This window comes from Mus caroli, unplaced genomic scaffold (assembly GCF_978045245.1).
Source record: "Mus caroli unplaced genomic scaffold, Mus_caroli_1 scaffold_5, whole genome shotgun sequence".
Lineage (NCBI taxonomy): Eukaryota > Metazoa > Chordata > Mammalia > Rodentia > Muridae > Mus > Mus caroli.
In genome coordinates, this window is record NW_028227260.1 from 112,228,711 (window position 1) to 112,251,572 (window position 22,862).

Genomic DNA, 22,862 nt, shown 5'->3' on the forward strand with positions numbered 1-22,862 from the left:
CGTGTCCAAAAAGAAATGGAAAACAAACCAAAAAAAAAAAAAAAATCTGACAGTCAGTCACCTTGAGAAAATGTTCTTATCACTAGAGTTTTAAGTAAAAAAAAGGTATCTGTTTTCCTTAAAAACATTTCTGTTGTCTCTTTTTGGGGTTTTCTATCCAAGAGTATGTGGTTCAAGTGATTCTTCAATGAGTGTCTCTATGACAAGGTCTAGTCAAAACCCTGAAATAGTTTTATCCTACTTAATGCTGATACTACTTCAACAACTAGAAACACGATTCGATTGTGTAGAGAACATAAGAAATTGTAAGAGGAGTTTGGGGTGTTCACAAGACTGGTGTCAGAGAGTTCCTAATACACACCAAAGGTTACATAACAGCACACTACTGCCTGTCTCTATGCGCCTTTTATAATTCAGTTCTCATCCCTGTCCTGTGCTGATCCTTCCAAATGCCAGAATCCAAAATATTAGCTGCTTGGAACCATCAATGTCTTTCATGCTTTCATCAGTGTTTTGTCTTGAAGCACACAACGGGGCTTATACACAGCGCGTGTTATGCTGTCGCATCCATAAAGCAGTACTTGGTTGGCTCTTGGCTCATGGCGTATGATTAATTCCCTTAAATATTGTGCACTTGTAGTTTTCTTCTGTCTTGATCCTGAGGCCTGTCCTTCAGTATATACTCAAGCTTGCCTTTTTCTAGGCACTTGTGCCATGTGAAGACACAGACAGTGTTACTCTTCAGTTCCAATGCAGGCACACAATGTATACACATGCACATTCACACATTCCTTGTCTTAACTGACCTTCACTATTAAATCACAAATGGTTTAAAGCAGGGCAATATTCCTTTGGCCATCTATCTTGGAATCGCAAGAGGAGAGAACTAGATTTTCTGATTCTTGGTCCTTGATTATGTATTATGGCAGGATGCATAGGATCTAAAATATATTTTAGATACTGGTTCTTACATGTAGACAGCAAAAATTCAATCGTCCTGAAAGACAAGCTTCTGATGTTTCTCCACATGTTCTGAAACAGGCTTTGTTTTCATTATGATAATAAAAATGCAGTGCTGGTCATATAAAGTGATACCAAGTGTCAAGCAGAGAATGAATACAGGGATCTGGCAAGTCCAACAAACAATAAGATCTTTCTCTACTCATCTAGATGGTGATTATGCAGACTTCCAGGTTTAGAACAGGAAAGTCTGTCTTCAAACCCTTTTCTTTGTTTTGGTTTTTGGTTTTGCTTTTGTCTTTCTGAGACAGGGTTTCTCTGTATAACACTGGCTGTCCTGGAACTCACTCTGTAGACCAGGCTGGACTCGAACTCAGAGATCCCCTTGCCTCTGCCTCCCAAGTGCTGGGGTTAAAGGTGTGTGCCATCATTTATTGCCCAGCAGAAGTTTGGTCTTTATTTCCTGATTGAACTATTATAGCTGAGGCCCATTGTTAAAGTAGGTTTTGGTTTTCCTGTTTTGTCTTTACTATGGTGAAATTCATGTAATAATCTCCCCTCCTCTTCCTCCCCTTCTCTCCCTTGCTGTCCCTTTTCTCTTCTTTCTTTTGTTAAGTCTGAATCTTGCTGTGTTGCCAAGTCTGGTTGTAAACTTATGATTTCCAGCTGCCTTCTGGCTTGTGTAGCTCCTACGTAGCTGTAGGTATAAGCCACAGTCACTTCACCCAGTTAGAAGTCATCATTTTGACCCACATATGTACTATTGAGGCTGGGTGACCATCCACATTGTCTCCTTTCAGAATATTCTCCTTTTAACCCTTCAATTTGGTGTCTTCCTCTGATGAGGAAAACATTATGGAGTGTGTGTGTACATGTATGTGTGTATATACATATATGTGTATATACATACGGAAGGCTAAGATCAGTCTTGTGTGCCATCTCTCAGGAGCCACTCACTTTGTTTTCTGAAACAAGGTCTCTCCCTGAGACCTGAGGTCTACTGATTAGGTTAGTTTGGTTGGGCAGCCAGCCCCAGAGCTATCTCTATCTCCTCCCTGGCACTGTGGTTACAAGCATGAGGCCCCCACATCTCAAGGTTTTAGGTTGGTGCTGGGAATCAAACTTGGGTCTTCATGCTTAAGAGACACTTTACCAACTGAGCTATCTCCCCAACATGTAATTTTTTAAAAACTGCTTTATAAACCTAGGCTGAGTCAGTTAGTATGTTCTTATGTCCACATTTCTTCATGGAATAATTGTGACTACTTATGACCTGAGATGCCCGTCAAAATTTGAGCTTCCACGTAGGAACATGCAGGCTACAGTATGTATGCAGTGGTCAGAGAACAACTTTTGGGAGTCGGTCCTCTCCTTTCAGCTTTACATGGTTCCAAGGATCCGATGGTCAGGTTTGCATTATCATGTGCTTCACCCAGTGAACCATTCCACTGGCCTGAAGTTCTAATCTTAAAATGTGGTTTGTCCAGGCACTGTAGCACCATGCCTGTAATCCCAGCACTCTAGGCGACTCTAGCAGGAATACAGGAAGTTCCACTGAATGAACAAATCAATTCAGTCTGTTACTCGTGCTTCACCTCGGTAAATTTTGCTTTTTTATACAGTTGGCCTCCTTACTTACCCCTAATCTCTGTGAACTAGTGTTTATAAGGCCATGGCAGCCATTCCCCACTGTGGCTCATAGAGTAAGTGGAAGACGCTAATATAGTTTGGTGCTGAGTGAGGGCAGAAGCCTTGCTAACACTGATTGCACATTTCCCTGCTACCAGTTTCCCCACTAAAGCTCTCTTGTGACTGTGCCATATGCACTCATTTTGAAATGAGTCATTCTCATTTTAAGAACGAAGAAACAAGCTTGGTGAATTGTCACCTGCCCAGGATGTGAACCCAGGTAAGCTTGCTTGAGCCCTCACCCTGTTAGCCGTAAGTTATTATGTCCTTGTTTCAGTGATGCTTCTCTGCTGATAGTGTAGTGACTTGATATGTAACCCCATTTCTCCTGAGCTCAGTCATGCAATAAACAGGTGTCTTCTAAAACTAGTGGATATCCTAACGACTTTCCTTACTGCATGTCCATTTCTGTGATAATGCGGTGTCATAATTGACATAGTAATAATATGGCCAAAATGACCTCTCTCCTATGAGCTGTGTAATAAGCTCATAGCAAGCTTGATCTCTCTGAACTTGTGCTATTCTTATCTGGAAAGTGGGCCCAGCATTTGTTGTGAGATTAGACCCGGTGTGTAGGACCTGTTTGCTTCTGAAGACAGTGTTAGGGGCAAGCAACTGCAGAGACAGATGCCTGGTGGATCTGTTTCTTGGGGATGGAAGGGTATTACGTTGCAGACTGTGGACCAAGTGGAAGAGATGGGTTTGGGGATTTTAGGCAGTGTAGCTTTTCTTTCTTACTTTTTTTTTTTTTTAATTACATTTTTTATTTATGAGTACGCACCAGAAGAGGGCGCCAGATCCCATTACAGATGGTTGTGAGCCACCATGTGGTTGCAGGGAATTGAACTCAGGACTTTTGAAAGAGCATCCAGTGCTCTTAACTGCTAAGCCATCTCTCCAGCCCCCAGTGTAGCTTTTCTTTGGCTGCTGTGGTGCAGAGGCACGGTCTCAGAAACCTGCATACGTGCTCTTCACTGGTTTAAAGGTGTTTCCACAAGTAATTTCTCTAAAAAGAGACACACCAGAGGGGATGGTCCACATTCTCAATTGTCAGCACAACAACAACAACAACAACAAGGCTTGAGGTGGATTCTGACAAGTTTCAACTCTTGTCTCAGATGGGCTATGCTTCGGCTGAACAGGAGACCACTCTGACCCCATTATTTCTCAAGATTCTGACATCCACTAAAAAGAACATTTTTAAAAAATTTGCCAGGGGATTGTGGTAGCCTAGCGCTTTGCCACCCCCACAACCCACCTTTAACTGAAATGTAGCTTAGCAAAGTGCCCGAGGCCTTTGGAAGGTCCTGTGGGAGGAAGGGCTGGGCACAGAAAGTGAGCACAGCAGGCACCCATTGCCAGTGGCTCCCTGGTCCCTCTTAACCCCTGGGGCAGAGAAAGTGTGTGGGTAAGAATATGAGCTGCAGGTGTTCTGACTGTGTGGGTTGCACATTATCTCAGGCCAGCCTGCTCTTCCCTGTCTCTCAACATAAGACTTGGGCTCAAAGCACAAGCCAGGTCAAGGTAGGGAGGACGGGGTGATGATACAACACAGGGGTCCTGGGCTCCAGAGAGCCAACGGGAACGGAATAGAGGGAAGAAGAATCATAATTCCTCCTCAAGCGGCCCTATTTGGGATTCCCTTCCTGCCCATCCTGCTCAAGCAAGAATTGTCAGTTCTTGCCTTTTGTAGGACATGGGAATCCAGGAAACACCCTGAAGCGGTTTTTGTTTTGAAAACTGGACCAGAGTGGTCCTACAGCTTTGTACATTGCAATGAACTATTTCCTTGAAGTCAGGAGCAAGGTCCCCAAGTTTCTGGCGTAGTAGTCTATTACATTCTCATGCTTCCTTGGGCAGAATAAAAAGACAGGAGGCGTGCTCTTTCTATGCTGCTTTATTTTTTGTAAGGATACAATCAAACAGTAGATGGAAACAGCTAATGACAAATATGGAAATGAGGTGTTGGCATCTACAACCACTCCTACAGTAATATATGAGTGTGTGTTTTCATTACATCTTTACTTTGATATTGGCTCGTTATATATGTAATAAAATGAAGAGTACGGTTAAGGAGGCAATCCTGCGTTTCAGAGAAGGAGGTGAAAACCCAGTCCTGCCTGTGAAGGATGACGACCACCTCCGACAGCCCCAGAGCTCTAACTACACTCTGGAGGGAAAGTTCTACAAATCACAAGCAAAGGGACTTTGCACTCTTCCTGGATGCAGACAAAGAGCAGACAACGGTTATGTTACAAGGACTTCACCTTGTCCCTACTTTGATGATAGCCCTGTGCCTGCTCAGCTGCGGCTCTAGAGTTTTTGTCATGTCTACAGGATGAATCTCAAAACTGCAGGAACGTTTGAGGAGGCTCAAATATTGTCATGCAAGTTTCCAAACCCATAAACTATTTTACTACTCATTAAAACAAAATTTAAAAAAAAAATTAAAAAGGACAGGAGAGTTAGTCTTGTTAAGCTTCCGAAGTAGTCACTGTGGTGAGTTTGTTCTGAAACAGGCTCGTTTTCTCAGATCTGCTTAGATGCTTCAAATCACCTGTGTGTTCCATGCTTTAAAGTAGGAACGCTCAGAGAACACGCCACGTAAGGGAGTCAAACGTTAGTATGGGGCAAAAGTCACTTGAGAATTACAACAAAGTTCAAAATGTTAATTCTCTGGAAATCTGTGTTAGTCGTGTGAAAGCACAAAAGAACAGAAGGAAGGTCAGAGTTTTGATAAGGAAGTTAAACCATGCATTCTGGCAAGTTCTTAACTGCCCAGAGAAGGCGAGAAGGGAGTTGGAGCAGCCGCTGCAACTCTTACACTGCAGTCACGTGACCGCACAGCGCATCCAGACTGAGCCCCAAAGGTATCTCAGTGGGAGCTTTATCGCCTATGCTTCTCGCTTACATCGTGAAGTGGCTACATGGTTAGCACTTTTCTGCTCTATGAGAAACATGCAGAAGAGTCAGTTTAAGGTTTTGTTTTTTCATTGCAGCAACAGAGAAATTATTTTTGCTGCAAGATTGCTCTTTGCTAAATCCTAATATGATCACTGTGTCCTTGGTTGATTAATACTGTAAAATGGGAGAAAAAACGGAAAGAGCAACTTTAAAGAGGTGAAAGCCCACTCTTGCCCTATGGATGGTGCAGAGGGAGGGAGGGAGCAAAGGACACAAAGAATGGTTCCAATGCCATTTTACAGGACAGGAGCCCCTGTCAAGTTACAGCTTTTTGGCACAGTCAGGGCAATACACCTGCTCATTATGAAATACAAAGCGCTTGTTGGCCAGATTCACGGAGCATTTTTTGCAGTGGAAGCAGTAGTCGTGCCAGGATTGTCCTTCATAGGCCACCACACTGGAGCCTTTACCAAACCCTGTGGGAAAACACAAGAAAACAGAGAGACAGCTGAATGAAGACCGATGAGGAAGCTAGGAGTCAGAGATAAAATGACAACTTGCCCGTTCATAGAGCCGACAGGCACACAGTCAGTGTCTGCCGGGCTCTCTGCTCCCCTCTACTCGACCGCGCATTGTCCCCCGCGCCGCCACTGTCCCCCGCGCCGCCGCAACCCTTCTATGGCTGTCAAGGACCTGAAAAGATGCCAGAGCTCAGCTAATGGCTTCCTTGATTTAAAGAACCCCTGTTCCCATACCACCACCACTATAGCTCTGTGACGAACACCGACCTCCCAGCATAACAAGTCTTTATAAGTCAGGGCCATGACATCAAAGTGGCCACCAGGAGGCAACCTTGGGCTGTTTGTAGGGTGTACACTTACCGGGCCTCGAGGAGCTGCTAAGCTTCGATTTTTTCTATAAAGAACCACCACCCACGAGGGACAAGTCCTCTCTCCACCCGGATGCCTGCCCCGGAGGTTGGCGCTGGGAAACAGGGTGAGAGGCAAGCGTTTCCCGTGGCACACTGGGGACTTCCTAGCTTTAGAGACTGGGTGGCTCACTCTTGACACAGTCCTTTTCCCTGAGGATGGCAAAAGTCTTCTCAAATGTACATTTCAAGGCTCCCCAGGGAGATGGGAAAATTGGGAAAGGGCTCAGGGCACGTGGATCGCGGCCGCAAGATGAGGAATGAAGTGATTAGCTTTGCTTCTGATCACAAGAAGATTAAAATGAAATAAAAACGACCCTGCTAGCAGACCCCTCTGCTCTAGCCTTCCATTATGGGGTGGTATAAAGCCAGGTTATAGCTTTCCAGCCTCCCTAAACCCTCCCCATTCCCTCTTAAAACACCCATCCCCCCACTAGCTCCCCCCACCTGTTTCCTCTTGCCCCACACCCTTCACCCCTGTGCACTGCCTTGATTTCAGGCTTGTGAACTCCTGGCATGGTTAGTTGGTCAACAGTAGTAAGGAAGTGCTCTGCATTGCAAGGGTTAACCTGGCCTGGGAGACAATCCAAACTATTTGGAGAGGCCTTTAGGGCCACAATGGTAGGGGTAGGACATTGTCTAAGGGCCTTTTGTGGATGGAACCGACGCCAGGAAAATGAGAGATGGTTACCATGCGCAAAATCTAGCCTGGCAGACTTAGCAAGGACTCTTTAGCCTACCAGTGATGGGGTTCTTGCATCCAGCACACTTCTTGGCCACAAAGTTCTTGTAGCAATCCACGCAGTAATACTGGTCCTCCACAGCGGTGAAACGCTGCCCAGCCAGCTTCTTAGAGCAGGTAACACACACAAAGCACTCGGCATGCCAGGGCTGATCCTGGTAAGTGATTCCTCCAGATGTGATGGCCTAGACCAGGGAGTGTAGCACCGGGATTCAGATTCAACAACCAGGCACTGTGCTGGATGCTTCGGGATACAGTATCTCATTTCATTACCACTACAGCCATGGGAGGAAGGTGCTATTATTATCCCCAATTTACAGATGAGGAGGCCAAGGCCTAGACAAGGTGCGCCTCTTTGGAAAGGAATAAAGTGGAAGCCACAGGCCTCCAGAGCCAGGGCTGCCGCCTCAGAATAGAGAGACACAGACAATCAGCTGTGGCACTGCTTTCTAAGCCTCGGCTCCTCGTCTGTAAAATGGGCACAATAATTCCTACGTCACAGGGCTATCATGAAGATGGAATGAGATAATGTGTGTGCAAGTGCTCTGCAAACTGCCAACCTCCAGGGAAACAGCACTTGATGCAAACCTACCACAACATACCTTGTTGCACTTCACGCAATGCTTGGCGAACTTGGTCTCATGGCAAGTCACACAGTAGAAGTCCTCCCCTTTCGGGAAGAAGCTTCCGGTCCCAATGACTTGCTTGCAGTTGCTGCAGGTGAAGCAGTCTTTATGCCAGACGGTGCCCTTGTACTCCACATTCTGGTCTCCTGCAGGGGGAAACAATGTGATAGCCCCACGGCCAGGCTCTGCAGGGGGCTGCATCCACTCAACTCCCCAGTCCACCCCCAGAGGTGAGGGGATGCAGGGCCCTGCAGTTAGTGGCCTCATCCTATCTGAGTGCTACTTGCAGTCATGCCAACCCCGGGTTCTGTCACAGGTGGGGATCCTGGCAGGACCATTTAGGAGAGGTACCTGAAGCCCCACGCCCCACTTCCACCATTGCAATGACTTAATAAGTTTCACTACGGGTCTGCCTAACCCAAAAACGCCTGAGGAAGAAGCATGCATGGATCACTTACTACGCCCAAAGGAGGAAATGCTACATACTTCTCACTTCATTCTCTTGCCACAGACTGTTCTCTCCAGTGCTCGTTAGTCTCCGAGTGTGTGCGTGTGTGCGAGCATATATATGTACGCATACATACACGTATGTATATGTGTACATATATATGCTAAAATCTCAAAGCAGCTCACAGCAAAGTTAACCCCACCATGACAAGCAAGCACACAGCATGTCTGCCTTCAGGGTGGGAGGGGGCCAGTACCTGCCACAATGGCCTTGAAGCACCCTTTGCACCTGGGGGAGTCCTCCCGAGTAGCGCACTTGTTGCACAGGATCTTGCCATCCTTGGACACAAAGGTCTCACTGGCCAAGGGGTGAAGGCACTTGGCACAGCGGAAGCAGGTGTCGTGCCAGTAGCGATTCTTATAATGCACCTCCTGGACATCAAGCAGAGCAGGGTGGCCACTGTGAGGGGCACTGGGGCCAGTGGCAGTAGCCTTACCATCAGAGACCAGGTTCTCCAGGGCCAGGTAACTACTCACGCCAATGTCAGCCCCCTCCATGTGTGGATGCCCTGTGCTGAGTGCTTTTAGGAGTAACAGGAAGAGTAGTACTGGAGTGAAGACGAAAGCCTCACAGTTCCCAAAGTACATAAGAGGAGGGGGGGGGAGAGCCCCCAGCACAAGCCTGAAATCCAAAAGGCTCCGGAATCTCAAGCGGTTTAAGGGTTAACAGACAGATCTCACAAGGAGAAAAGGACACATCTGATCTCGTGGGCCAGGTCATAGTCATAGTGTCAAAGCACAACACACAGTTTATTCTGTGTCCCTGGGAAAAATAAGACCCTTCCAGTCCAGTCAGCTACAGCGCAGAAATGCCATTCCACAGACGGTTAAAGGGAAAGGAGGCCAGAGGCTGTGAACTTGAGAGAAAGCATGCGGGAACTGGGGGATGCCCAAATCAGGGTGGAGGGAGAAAAGGGAAAGGGGAAAACGATAGAATTATATTTAATTTGAAAGACAAAAACTCTATATAAAATCACCTTCAGGCTATGTATATATGAGATGTAAATGAATTTTGTGTTTAGACTTGAGTATCATTTTAGTACCCTTCATTAAATATGTAGAAGTATTATAAAATAAGAAATCCAAAATTAAAGACTTCTATTGCTAAGCTTTTCGGCTAAAGGCCATTAAACCTATACTATGAAAGAGCTGGCAGTGCCTTAGCAGGCCGTCGAGTCCAAGGTCCATATTATAGATTTTTTTAAGCTAGGGACATCAGAAGCACCTGCCTCAAGTACTTAAGGCTGCTGTGATGAGAATTCAAAATGGCAGCGTTGCTGGCAAGGCTGCAGGAATACACCTGAAGCCCACCCAGCCGGTCCCGTTTCCCCATCAGCAACAACAGTTACCTTGGCATCAGCGCTTATGGGTTTGCGGCATTCCACGCAGGTGTTGGCGCAGAACTTGTCAAAGCACTTCAGGCAGCAGTGACGGCCATCCTTCTGCACGTACTTCTTCCCCTGCAAGGGGTCCCTGCAGTAGTGACAGTCGAACTTCTCCGACATGGTGCCCACCTTATAGCTGGAGGGACCTGTAGGGGCGAGCAAGCAGGACAAATGAGTAAGGGAAACACAAGGATATTCTGCCATAGACAGCCCTGGTGGTCCCAGGGCACTGCTGTCAAGTAGCCAGGAAAACCCTGAGTCCTCAGGGTCCAGCTTCCATTTAAGCCTGGCTAATTACCAAGTGTCACAGCAACAGATACTTCACTATGGCTCCCAGGAAGAAAAGGCCTCTGATTTGAACTCTAAGTATCACATGTAAAGGGGCCAGTAACTCCCTAGGGACATGTCAGAAATCATGCTGCTGACTCAGAGGACAAGTGGGCCAGACCTTAGGCTAAGGTCACCACACAGAGGGATTCTGGGAGATTCATCCAGGGTTGAAAAATAACCAAGAATGGAAAGGGGAATGGGAGGGTAAGGTGGAACAGGAAAAAAAGAAGACTATTGGGCAGGGCAGGTGTACTGTATGCATCATAGCACTGGTCTATGCCATGTCCTACTGCCTTGCACCGACACTTCAAAAGAATGGGGCACAGCAGGGGCCCACTACACAGCCAGCCAGAAGCCTCCCTGCCAGCTTTGACCCCATATTCTGTCACCTTTTAGGGTGGGGGCAAATATGTTCGGGTGGTCTCCCTTCCTGTCTATACAGTTCTAGTTATCTGAACAGAAATTTAACAGCTAAGTCATTGCCCCCAGGAACCCATGCAGCCCTCATGAACTTGTTTCAAATGTGTAAGTGGACAGAAGCAGCTTCAGTCCTTGAAAAGAGCCCAGACAGTTTTGTCCCAGATATTTTCTTGGTGGCTGAAGTTTGGCCAACAGGCTCATTCTGCAATTATGAAGGATTTGTCACAGTGAAGTACAGTTTCGTGACACATCAAAATCAAATCTCTCTCAGGTCCAGACAGTGAGGGCTGGCCTAGCTATGCAAGTATTACCTTTTGGCATATCTGCTGCTCTAAACAGCAAAAAAAAGTTTTAAGTATAATCTGGAAACCTGACTTTTGCAAAGGGCTAAAGTCGTCATTCCAAGAACCTCCTCCGTCCATTCCCTTCATATGATCAAACCCCCTTCGCTCCCCACCAGCATCCCAGCTGTGGCCCCAGACAGCCGTAAGTAACGAGCCTACAGAATCCCACAGCCCTGCTAAGGTCTTCTGCTGCCAGTCCCTTTGCCAAACCATTTTTTTTTTCCTAGAGAATCCTGCCACCAGGAAGGGTTTCCATTAGTTCCCAATTTCTTCACACATATGCTAATTTTTCTTCTCCCATTAGAAAAGGAATTTGCATAAGTAAATAGACAGCAATTATTTAATTTGTGTTAGAAACACAAGAACTGAAACCATTTGAACTGAAACTATTCATCCTGCATGTACTTTAGAGAAAGAATGGGGAGAGAAATGAGCAGTTGCCTGTACTCACCGCAGCTCTTCCACCAACTGAATGGCCCCAAACTCCTGCTTTGGGTTCTATTCCCAGGTTTTTTTTTTTTTTAAATGCAACCACATGTCCAAGTTGTTTGGATTCTGCTGCCATAGGCAACCAAATAGCAGAGTGAGCTAAGGAAACCACACCCTTTGTCTGGGAACGCGCTTGGGCTGAGGCTGGTGAACTCTCACTTGGACTGTCAGTCTCTTATGCCAGTCTCTCTCCGCAAGGGAAACTGGGGCCATGGAACAAACACAATGTCCACTGACACATCCACTACCCAGGCCCCTCATGTCAGAGAAGTGACACAAGAAGTAAATGAGGGACATTTTTGTATAACGACCTTTGCTTGGCACAGTTGTATCACTGTCAAGTCAATAGGGAAAATGAGAGACTTGCTCTTGCTTGGGCTTTTCTCTAAAAACCCCAGCCATGTTCCCTTGTGTATAGAGGTAGACACAAACTACACACACACAAGGAAGCCCAGTCAATTTTCTTGAGTTACCAAGTTACTTTGAGGCATCTGTTCCAACTTCTTGTGGCCTACGGCACAAGTACCCATGGCCATGACTGCCTGTGGGAAACCCCTTTCCATCTGTTTGAACTGGTCTCTCCTATTTGTTTTCTTCTGCCATGTGGAAATTGTACAATGGTTGTGTACATCAACAAAGATGGGCTTTCTTTCTAAGGCCTCATTTGAAAACCCAACTGATTCTTTAGATGCCAGCCAGGTAGGGGCCAGGTCAGTCCGGTGGTACAGACCTGTAATCCCTGCTCCTCAGGGGAATTATACAGAAGGATCGAGGTTCAAGGCCTATCTGCTCTACAGAGGGAATTCAAAGCTGGCCTTTGCAACTGAATCAAACCGCCACCTCATGATTTTTTTTTCTAAGTTTTAAAAGGTTGAGGATAAAAAGGCAGGATCTCTGTTTAACATGCATGAGTCCCTGGTTTTAATCCTTTAATCTTTTAAACCATAAACTAAATAAAACAAAAGACTAAGTACAAGGAACTCAAATGATCAGCGGCTCTAAGTGTCAATGGCAAGGAAACAGAATTTGTGCAGCCCAGCAATTCCATCATCCATATTTGAAAAGCAAGCATTCTCCCTTACTGAGTTGTCTATTTCTTGTTTACTATCACTCTCTTAATGTCTAGAAAAGCCGTAATGGATTCTAAATATTTCTCTATTTAAGAACTGTACTGATTCCCACCTAAAAGGAGTCCTACCTTTTGGTATTGCTGGGCCCTCCCTTTATGGTTAAAATAGGTGCTGGGTCACACAAAAAGAAATCAAATGCTAGAAAACACAGCAAATTTCATTTATAGGTATCTAGTGGTTTTGTCTTGACTTTGCTTTTAGACAAAGTCTAATGCTGTAGCCAAGACTGGTCATGAACTTGTAGTAAACCTTCTACCTAGACCTCCTACATGTTGAGATTTTTACAGGCATGAGCTGGTATCTAGAGGTTTTTAAGGAAAGGCTAGTTTACATTACGATCCAGAGTACCAGACAGATACCTGCCAAGCCTAGGAGCAAGGTTCCAGCCTTTTGACAATGTGACATGGTGCTGTGATGCACAAATGTGCAGAGTCACACTTATAGCTATCCTGGGATGCATGTAGTCTGCAGGTTGGTATAGACATGCCTATACCAAAGTGTATTAGAAATATCCATCAATGAAAACACACACATCCAGTTCATTCCTTTAACACAGGTTCCTAAAGCATGCCAAAGACACATGAAATGAGCCAACTCCAAGTTAATGGTACTAGTAAAAAAATGTCCTCAAATCTCAGTGCTTTTAAGTTTTAGCCTTTGGCCGTCCATCTTTTTGGGATTTTTTGTTTGTTTGCTTGCTTGTTTGTTTGTTGTTTTGTTGTTAAGACAGGATTTGTAACCTTAGCTGCCTTGGAACTTGTCTGTAGAACAGGCTGGCCTCAAACTTACAGAGATCCATCTGCCTCTGTCTCCAGAGTGCTGGGATTAAAGGTGTGTGCCACCACCACCTGGCTATATTTTTCTATTTTAAAAGCAGGAGAAATGAGGATCACCTCAGATTCCCCACCACAATATACGCAAGGCCAGACTCTGTATGCAGCTGGAGAAGACATATTTCAAAGGGACTATTTTAGGACTGATTTTTAACAGTTGACTCAAGTCATTTCTATGTGTGGAAACAACTATTAATCAAGATAAAATAGGCACGTCTAGGAATGTTGGATTTCTCCTCAAATGCACAAACAATTTGGAAATACTTAAAGTATGTAGTAATGTCAAATACATTAACTTTATTTAGCAAAAAATCTAAGTGAAACTTTGGGCAACCTAAATTATCCAACCTCTCATTTTTTCTAACTATATGATTATTTCGTACAAAAACGATTGCAAAGCCTTATAGCATATGCTTTACTACATACAAAACTCGAGTAATATATTCCTTCTGGTGAGATAGTCACTGCACCAAAACCTCACATAAAATACAGGTAATTTTCCAAGACAAAAACATTCACAGGAATTAACATCAGGTGCTAAGGACAAACAAGAGTATTGGCACAAAGGTTCCTAAACAACAGTATTGGCACAAAGGTTCCTAAAGGAGACTACATGTCCTAAGTGGTGGGTGCCAAGGAAGATGGAGCCACATGGGAGAGGAGAAGCTGGTGGTTTACCCCTCGCCTTATTAGACATCAGCAGAGAGAAGAAGGAACCAACCTCCTTGGTGGGCTCTCTACTCTTGCTGAGTTTCATGCTCTTCAGCATTTCTCCCTTAAGAAAGAAATCTACTCCTTTAGCAATTTTTAAGTACATGAAATGTTCAACCTTTTACACCCCACAAACTTCTAGACACATTTGCTTTGACCTACAATGGTTTTTAACTTGGAAAGTTCATCTACCATGAAATGAAAATATTGCTACATGCACTGACACTACTGCTTCCCTTATTGCTTCTTCTGGAGACACTGTGTCCGAGGGTACCCTCTTTAATGAATTTTAATCTCAGTGTAGCCTTCATTTGTACATGGAAGTGATGTTTCTGCCACCATAATCAAAGCCCAGGGACCTAGTTCAGGACCTTATATATAGAAATTATTCACTGTGCCCTACTGGCAGGCAGACGGGAAAAGGTCATCACCACTGACCTTCTAAAACTTCAGTGTGTGGACAGGCACTCAGAATGGATTCTGATCCAATGATCTGAGCCTCTATTTCTAGGCAATACTGGCTTTTCTTTCGGGAGAACTTTTTTTTTTCTCTTTCATGAACCAAATTCTTTCCTGCGTTTACAGGTAAATGAACCTGATACTAGGTCCTGAGTTTAAAAACAAAATACTATGTCCTGATCTTAAAATTCACCTCCCGTTATCCTAAGGTCCCCAAATCTAAACAATACCTCTCTGTCATGTGAACTGTTATCTGATTTTTCTAAGATATCTTTGGTACAAATATATTTAAGGAAAGTAATTCTGGATGCTTAGCTTAATACAGTTAAAATCTAGCTAGGTGATCAAATGTTACCTATCCATTCTATGGTGTCAGCCTGACTTTTTCCAGGCCTGCTTCAAAGGAAACATCATTCTTCATTTAATAAGTATGCTTCCCCTTTCAGAGAGAGAGAAAGAACGAACTTAATTTATATCCAACATGCCAAAAGGTGCTTATAGAAACATCAGTATCTCCAAAAAAAAAAAAAAAAACCAAAAAACAAACAAAACAAACAAACAAAAAAAACGAATTTAGAGGCTAGAGGGGTGGATCTCTCAGTTGAATGCTTGTGTGAACATGAGGACCTGACTTTGGCTCCCCAGTACCTACATAAAAAGGGAGGTGGAATGGTGTGTGCCTGAAGCTTGTCCTAGCCAGCCAGCCAAGCTGAACTCCACGTTCAATGAGAGACCCTGCCTCCAAAAATAAACAACCAAAAACACCCAACACTGACTACTGGCCTTTCTATAAGCACACATGCACGTATGGGGACATATACACATGTACACACATGTACACACATGTACATACACACACACTTAAGCAGTCTCACACAGATGTGTATACACACAAGAGAAAAATGACCTAGCTTCACACTGAATCATATACATATCCACCTAATACTTAGAAACAAAGAGCAACTGCATATTCACTAACTCAAGCACTTTTTTTAGTGTACACGTGTTAGAGAAGATTTGTACGTTATAAAGTCTTGCTTGGGGTTTCATATACTTTCTTTCTTGCTAATAATATTCATTTGTCCCTCAAACCAAGTGGTTCAAATGAACTTTTCAGAAGAAAGTGGGTGCTCTATCTAGGCACCCTTCTTTCTCTGTGTGCTTTGCCTGACTGCTCTAACCAAGCAAACACTGAACACCACCCAGAGGGAAAACAAAAGCCAGCTCATTGCTCAGTGCAACACATCGGTGCCATAGCAATAAATGTTGGCTTTCAGAGAAAAGGACATAGTGCACTCCTCAGAACATTCAACAAATAGAAGCTCAGCTGATGAATAGGACACTTGTGTGACAGACATGCTAACACACACCTGGGGGTGTTGTCAGACATTTGGGAATAAACACCTAAATAGACTCGGGGAAATGGAACTTATGAGTCAGAGCTGAAAAGCAGTCTCTCATCAAATTTTGTAGAAAATTCAGCAAGAGTTTATTACTATTATTATTACTTAAAAATATAACATGAACACAATGATTCAATGTTACTGGCAATGTCTCTAGAATGCCACAATTTGTTTAAAAAAATTAAAAGCTCTTTTGGGTCACTGATGTACAGATAACATCATTTTAGTTCATGTCTATTGTAAGAAGGGCTGCATATGTGATTATTAAATGAAACATTATCTGCGTTTATTCTTCCATTGGAAAAAGCTGTGAACTAATACCACTCTGTCTATCTGTCTGTCTGGGATTTTAAGAAGGCACTTCTCTTCAATTCCTCTCCTCTTCCCCCAACTCTTAGTTTCCATTTTTAGCATTAAAAGGAGGGAGGGGCAGTGGGCACTTGGTAGGCAGAGACAGGTGGATTTCTGAGTTCGAGGCCAGCCTGGTCCACAGAGTGAGTTTCAGGACAGCCAGAACTACACAGTAAAACCTGTGTGGAAAAACAAAAAAAAAAGGGGAGGGGGTAGCAGGTGTATGAGATAGTTCGTTGGCCTGTGAAGAGAACTAGTAACTGCAGGATAATAAAAAATAATCTGAATTCTCTCTACACTCTATTCATGGATCTTGTCTTGAAAAGCCAAAGAGTAACAGGAATTAAATTGATGTTTTTTTTTTCAGACAAAAAAATGTTTAATGCTGAAAGTATACACCTTTGCCCTTAAAATGTCCCGTTTGTGTGGATGGCTACTAGAAATGAGGTCAAATCCAAAGACCTGAGCCTTCCTGTTGCTCAACCAAAGCCCATTTCAGAACAACACTGAGTTCCCTTCTGTGAGGGCTTCTCTCTCCTCTATGAAAGTAGTTCTTCTCTGCTTCTATGGACCAATGAACTTACCACAATGCACACTGTTAGTTCTTAATTTATAAAAATCATATAATAAGTATTAAAACTGTTCTAACAATTTTTGGTATTTTATGATTATCATTATCATTATTATTTTTGTTATCACCTAAGAGCTTAGGTGATATTTTTAGATAATCCAATTGTAACTAATTTACCAGTTGATGTGGAGTCAAGGCCCATTAGGGAAACTGGCCCAGCTGATGGGTTGGCAGATAATCACCACCTCAGACACGTGGTACCAATCCATATTTGTAAAACAATCTCTGAGGGTTATAGAAAAATCATCAAACAGCTTTTAAACACAGAAACAATGCAAGGAGTGTGTATTACTTAAGTGGGCAACTCCACTGCTCTATATGTGCTTGGACATACTGAAAAAGGAATTTCTTCAAAAGCTATTTCTACTGTCAATAATATCAACAGGCAATCCCAAGTTTCAAACATCAAACTTTCAAACATAAAAAAATAAAAATAAATAAATAAAGAGACTACCATCAGTAGTAACTTGGTCCCATAACCTGAAATTTGGGAGACAGGAGCAAGTGTTTGGTTTCTGCCCATCTATCTCCCCCAGTTCCAAGCAGAGGAGCCGAGGGCAGTAGAACAACAGCTCCATTCTTGGCTTTAGGCAGTGACACAGACAGTGCAATAGTTTCACAGCACTGGGCTTCCAGCCTCCAGCCCCTATCTCATAGGCATCTTGTCTCATAGGATCCCTAATGCCAGGCTATAAAACATGAGGAAACCCTCACTCATGGTCTTTAAGGGACAGGAAACATTTTCAGCTAAGAATAACAAATACCATGTTTTCCATGACAAAAAGACACATAACTGATTCTTTAGAAAAATTAAGAATATTGTTCGGAAAAAGGGAAGACATATTAAGTCATTTATGGATACTTTAGTTACAAATATAATCCTCCTTCCCTCTCCATACTCAATTTCCCTTTCCCTAAATGCCTTACATTAGACTTCAAGTACTGTAGAGATGAATGACCCCAAAGTTTCCTAACAACCCAGACCAAACAACAAAATCAAACTTCATTCCTCATATCATATTATATCTAAGTTTCACAAGACATCCTGAAATGTAAAATAAGGTATAAAACAATACTAATAAATAAATTTAGCATCTAAGCTTACTTGAGGGAGAACACTTTCATCATTAAAACAGAACAAGAACAAAACAGACAGCAGCCAGGATTTACTTACCATTTACACAGCACTAAAATCATTCCATCCCAAATTATCTTCTAGACCAATGACAGATTCATTGGCCTGAAACAACTGTCCTCTAGATAAGAGAAATAACAGGGAGTTTTTACCTGAGTGTCTTTGAGAAGCCATGGCTCAGAGGCCAAGTTCAGGAGCGGCACCCAGACCTGTCTTCTCTCAACCCCAGATGATAACGCTTTGGCTCATTTGTGAACATACATTTAAGGGGAAGCAGCTCACACAAAAATAACCAAGAGCAGATGTCCCACCCCTCCCCTGAGATCACAACCTTAATCCCACTAGAAAATTCTTAACCATTTTAGGTGATCCAAGGGAGAAGAATAGGGCCCAGTAAAAATACCAAACGCTACATATAAATACCTGTGGGGCTACTCAGCATCCAAATTAGCTTCAGAGCCAGAAAGGCCACATAGAAAGTCATCCCTGGACCGGAATAAAATTGGACTCAGCTCTGACATAGCTTAATGCTGAGCCATCCTTATTAATTTACTTTATATGCCACAGGAGCCTGACTTTGGGCCTATAAATAATGCATAGTTGTCCTGCTAATGATGAAAGTAACAATAGGAGATGGACTTTTGCTACCAGTGTAATTAAAGGAAAATACTACAGTCAGAGGCCTTAAGGCATTATAGACATTTAATGTCTTCCTGGATATGTACCGGCAAATAGCAGATCACTAAAACCCGGAGCAACCCTGGCACTCTAAGCCCAGCATCAAACAGAACAGAATGGTATCGGTCCTACGTATGCACACCCTTTGCTACATCTACAATAGGGACAGTCTGTCTTACAATTTTTGCTGCTACAGACAATGATAAAAACATGAATAAAGATATCAATCATCATACATATAGTAACTCCACGTGACATTATTGGCTGGACACTGGAGATTGTGAACAGGTTCTAAGAAAAGCCTCAAAGGACCTTTTCTCTGCCCTGGCTACAACCTCACTGGCTTCCTTGCTGTCCTCTGTACCTCTCTGCCCAACGCTTCCCCCAGCTGTTCCTCTCCTCACGTCGTCTTCACTCCAAGCCACTCCAAGAATAAAGTCTCTAACCACACAGTTCTAATGGGTGCATCTTGCTCCCACCCTCTCCCTGCTATTCTTCCCATCTGATGATGTTCCTTCAGTTCTACAGCCCTTCTAAAAGCAGGCATCAGAGTGAATTCTTGTTTGTACGTTTTTCTCATTCTTTCCTCTGCTCTGTGTTAGTGGCCTCATTTAGAATCAACTGAGCTCCCAGGAAGTACTCAAAAGCTATGTGTTTGAGGAATATATTAAGACAAGCCAAATGTGTTAATTAATCCTCCAAAACACAGTCCCATCTAGAATCTAAGAAGTGGCTTTGGTTATAAACTCCAGGAAGGGAGCAGGCGCTCACTGAGGGACAGGCCCTGGGCTAAGTACTTAGCAATCACTATCTTGTCTGACCGTGTAGGCTCCAGAAAGTTTGTGAAGTACGGAGCAGGCAAATGTGATGTGCCTAGATGGGTAAATGAGTTTTCCAATTATTTTTGCCTTCAAGCTTTCAAGGAAAAGTTTCTCAAAAAGATAACTGAAATTTCTGCTTACTTACTCTTGCTTATCTGGAACTGGCATAAGAATAAAATTCAGGACATTAAGCTTAAAAAAACAAGCCTAGGAAAATTAAGATACGTGACATTGTGCTCTCTTCCACGCCTTCCTGGATAGTTCCTTGTTCAGGATGATAAACTTGTAACTGACTAGTTACGATACCACACCCTTAAAATCAATGTACACTCTTCACCTAAGGGAACTGTTCTTATTTTATTAGATGATTAACCTTTACAAATCTTGCACTTTAGATTTTAGTGAGACATTCTTAGGGTCTGTGTATTTTTAAACGCCTCCTCTTAACAGGGCTGTGAATGATAAGCTTTGTGTAGCTAACGCTGTCTCATAGGACATCAGTTCTAGTTTTAAGTTTGACACTGGGATGTAGGTTTTATAGCCACTATGGCAGTTCATTTAGGTGTTGGCTCATTTTGTAAAGCAAATACAGATTATGGACATCTGGCTTCAAGAAGCTGGCAAATACACTTGGGTCTATTTTGCCTCAAATAGAAGAGAATATATAAAGATAAGAGAGCTACTTCGTGATCACTAGTCAATGAGGACAAGCCAGTGTGGTCTGAGTGCTCAGCCTACTAGTGCGCTTATCCACTTGCAACAAAGCCCAACCATGTTCCTCGGCTTTCCTAAGAGACTTTAGGAGGCAAGACTACCACCTGCTTGGACACTGGGGCTCCAAATGTTAATATCAACTCTCACAAAATTCGACCTTTCACCAAATACAGGGTATTTTTTGATGATGTTGTTGGTTACCTTACAGAACTTGATGGTAACGCCCTCTTGCAGAAGATACTACATACTGGAGTCTTAGAACCTTGAGAAATCAAGCTGGTACTCACCTGGAAGTTTCATCCCTACTGGGTAGCTTTCACAGTGCACACTACCAGAAGAAAAGAGCAATCGTCGTCTTACCCAGCTATGAACCATGCAAGCTACAATAACAACTGGACTGCTAAGATCGGCCTAGTGGGGCAAGAGTGGCATGATTGTTATGGGAGTAACCAACTACTTTATGATTATATTTAAGTCCCAACCCACATGATGAAGCCCACATCTGGGACCATTATTGGGACTAAGAACCTATGGCTAGACAAGTCATAGACCATAGGAGACAACATACTACTATTACTCTGCAATATGGGCATAGTATTAAACTGACTTCTAATGAATTATCATTATAGCCATGAATTAGTGCATCTCTCAACCCTCATCAGAGAATCTTCTTTTTGTAGTAGATGATGATTAACAGTGGAATCCCACAACCGGTCAAAGTACAGAGTCTAATACTGAAGAATGTTCAGTCCTAAATGGGACATCTACACCACATTCCCTTTCCCAATGTTTATAGGTCTTTGTGGAAGAGGAAAAAGAAAGATTGTAAGAACCATGGGTGACAAGGAAATAGTGTTTTCCAGCTACATCAGGGCATTTGCTCATAGGAATTCACAGAAATCAAAATACCATGTACAAAATCTTCACAGGTTCTAGCCAGACAAAATCCCAGGATAGTGAGGGAAGGGTGGGTACCAAATCCAAGCACTAGCTGAGTAGCTATTGACAACTGATAGCTGCTGGGAGAGGATGTGACCCCTGGAAGGTTGACCATGCTTCAGTGGATACAACTAAGAGTAGATGGGCCACACAAACTCTACTTGATGGGTTTTAAAAAAAAAAAAACTAGACAACACAGGGTCAAGGGAGTTGTATCTCGGAAGATTTTAGAGATAAAGGTGAATATGATCAAGATATAGTCTATGTAATTCTCAAAGAACTAATTAAAATTGAGGATAAAAGAGAAATAAAACTTAAACTTTAAAAATCCCCCTTTCCATGAGGAAAAAGTGTTTTCTCAGTAACAAGGGTTAATGGTTTAGACAGCTTAATGGCTACTTAGCAGACACCCAAGCAGTCATTAACTTCACTGGCATCTGAATTAATGTTGTTATACATCAACAGTATGATATATAACAATCTCTTCGATAACCACTGTACTGTTTACCAAGTTCTACTATTTACACTGTTGGGGAGGTTGGCTGGCAGTCAGTGAACAATTCTCTTTGGCACCTATCCTTTGCTAGCCAGATCAGGATGACTTTTTATTGAGTGCTAGGCATCAAATCTCTTCAGTCTCCTCTAGCATGTGATCCTTGCGAGGCCATTTACATCAGTTTTTCTACTCATCTGTGTCTTCTAACAATTCATGGAGAGATTCTAGCTTCTCATTGGGATCTATCCATGATTACACGACCCTATCCATTCACCTCTCTTATATGAAAACCACTTGTTAAACAAATACCCTACTATTACATGCTCCAAACTGATTTTCTAGACAGGAAAAATAAAGTATAATCCTTACTGTGAAGTGTTACCTGGATAAATATACAAATTATTTCCATGGAAGACAGAGCATGATATTACAGGAAAGATAGATAATGTTAGCACTATTTATCACTGGCAGAAACTGGTCAAGATAGGACCAGAAAACACTTGATAGAGATCACAGTATCTAGGCCATGACTTCGTCCTCAATAGTGAAGAATGTACTGGACAAAGAAGGGGAAGAGGCCATTCAAGAAAAAAGGTAGCATGTGGGTCATGTTCTGAGAGGAATACGAGGTCCACTCAAGAAGCAGGAGCAAGTCTGGTTAGGAGAAGGCTGTAAGTAGAGTGGTAAGGAGGTAATGTAACCAAGACTACAGGCAGGGAAGCCAGAGCACACAGCCTTACTTTTCAAATGACCCACAGGAAGAGAGTGACCTGAGTGTATGATATAGGCAGAGATAAGGGGAGATATCAGAGGAAGAGCCTAAAGGCCGTGAAGAGTACTGCGTTTGACCAGACATTACAGGACTAAATGAGCATGAGGTACTGGCAATGGGGACAGAAAGGAAAGACTAGGTAGAAGAGATATTATGGAACAGGAAAGATGGAGCTTACTGGTTGCAGAGGAGGGGGTACGGTCAACAAGGTCCCTGCAGTTGAGATTCTGGGTGAGCAGGAAAATACGGAAGAGGAGCACTTCATCCAGTCCTCCACACTAACACTTCTCGGAGACCACAACAGCAAACACACTTTAATTGCATCTAGCTTTTCAAGTCAAGAAAGACTGAGTGTAAGATCACACTGGAATCCCATTTGTGAGAATTCTCCTGCCGCAATCTAATCCTAGACTCTTATCTCTCCACTGCCACTGGGAGGATCACACTTCAGAGTCAAAGGACAAA

General features: G+C 43.2%; 1 protein-coding gene across 8 annotated transcripts in view; it reads right to left on the bottom strand.

The window, feature by feature from the left end:
- Positions 1-4,531: 4,531 nt before the first annotated feature.
- The window catches only part of Fhl1 (four and a half LIM domains 1), a 60,474-nt gene continuing 42,143 nt past the window's right edge, over positions 4,532-22,862 (bottom strand). For 3 of the 8 annotated variants that reach the window (XM_021152964.3, XM_029473370.2, XM_085838170.1), the window contains exons 3-8: positions 9,706-9,887; positions 8,554-8,728; positions 7,826-7,995; positions 7,222-7,408; positions 6,435-6,634; positions 4,532-6,029 (exon numbers count right to left, since the gene is read on the bottom strand). In XM_021152964.3, coding sequence (XP_021008623.1) covers positions 5,946-6,029; positions 6,435-6,634; positions 7,222-7,408; positions 7,826-7,995; positions 8,554-8,728; positions 9,706-9,861 — 972 coding nt within the window. In that variant the 5' untranslated portion in view covers positions 9,862-9,887 and the 3' untranslated portion in view covers positions 4,532-5,945. Of the gene's footprint in view, positions 6,030-6,434; positions 6,635-7,221; positions 7,409-7,825; positions 7,996-8,553; positions 8,729-9,705; positions 9,888-11,286; positions 11,361-18,016; positions 18,089-18,129; positions 18,236-22,862 lie in introns of those variants that run through there. The other 5 variants (XM_029473369.2, XM_085838172.1, XM_085838171.1 and 2 more) reach the window with 5 other exon arrangements.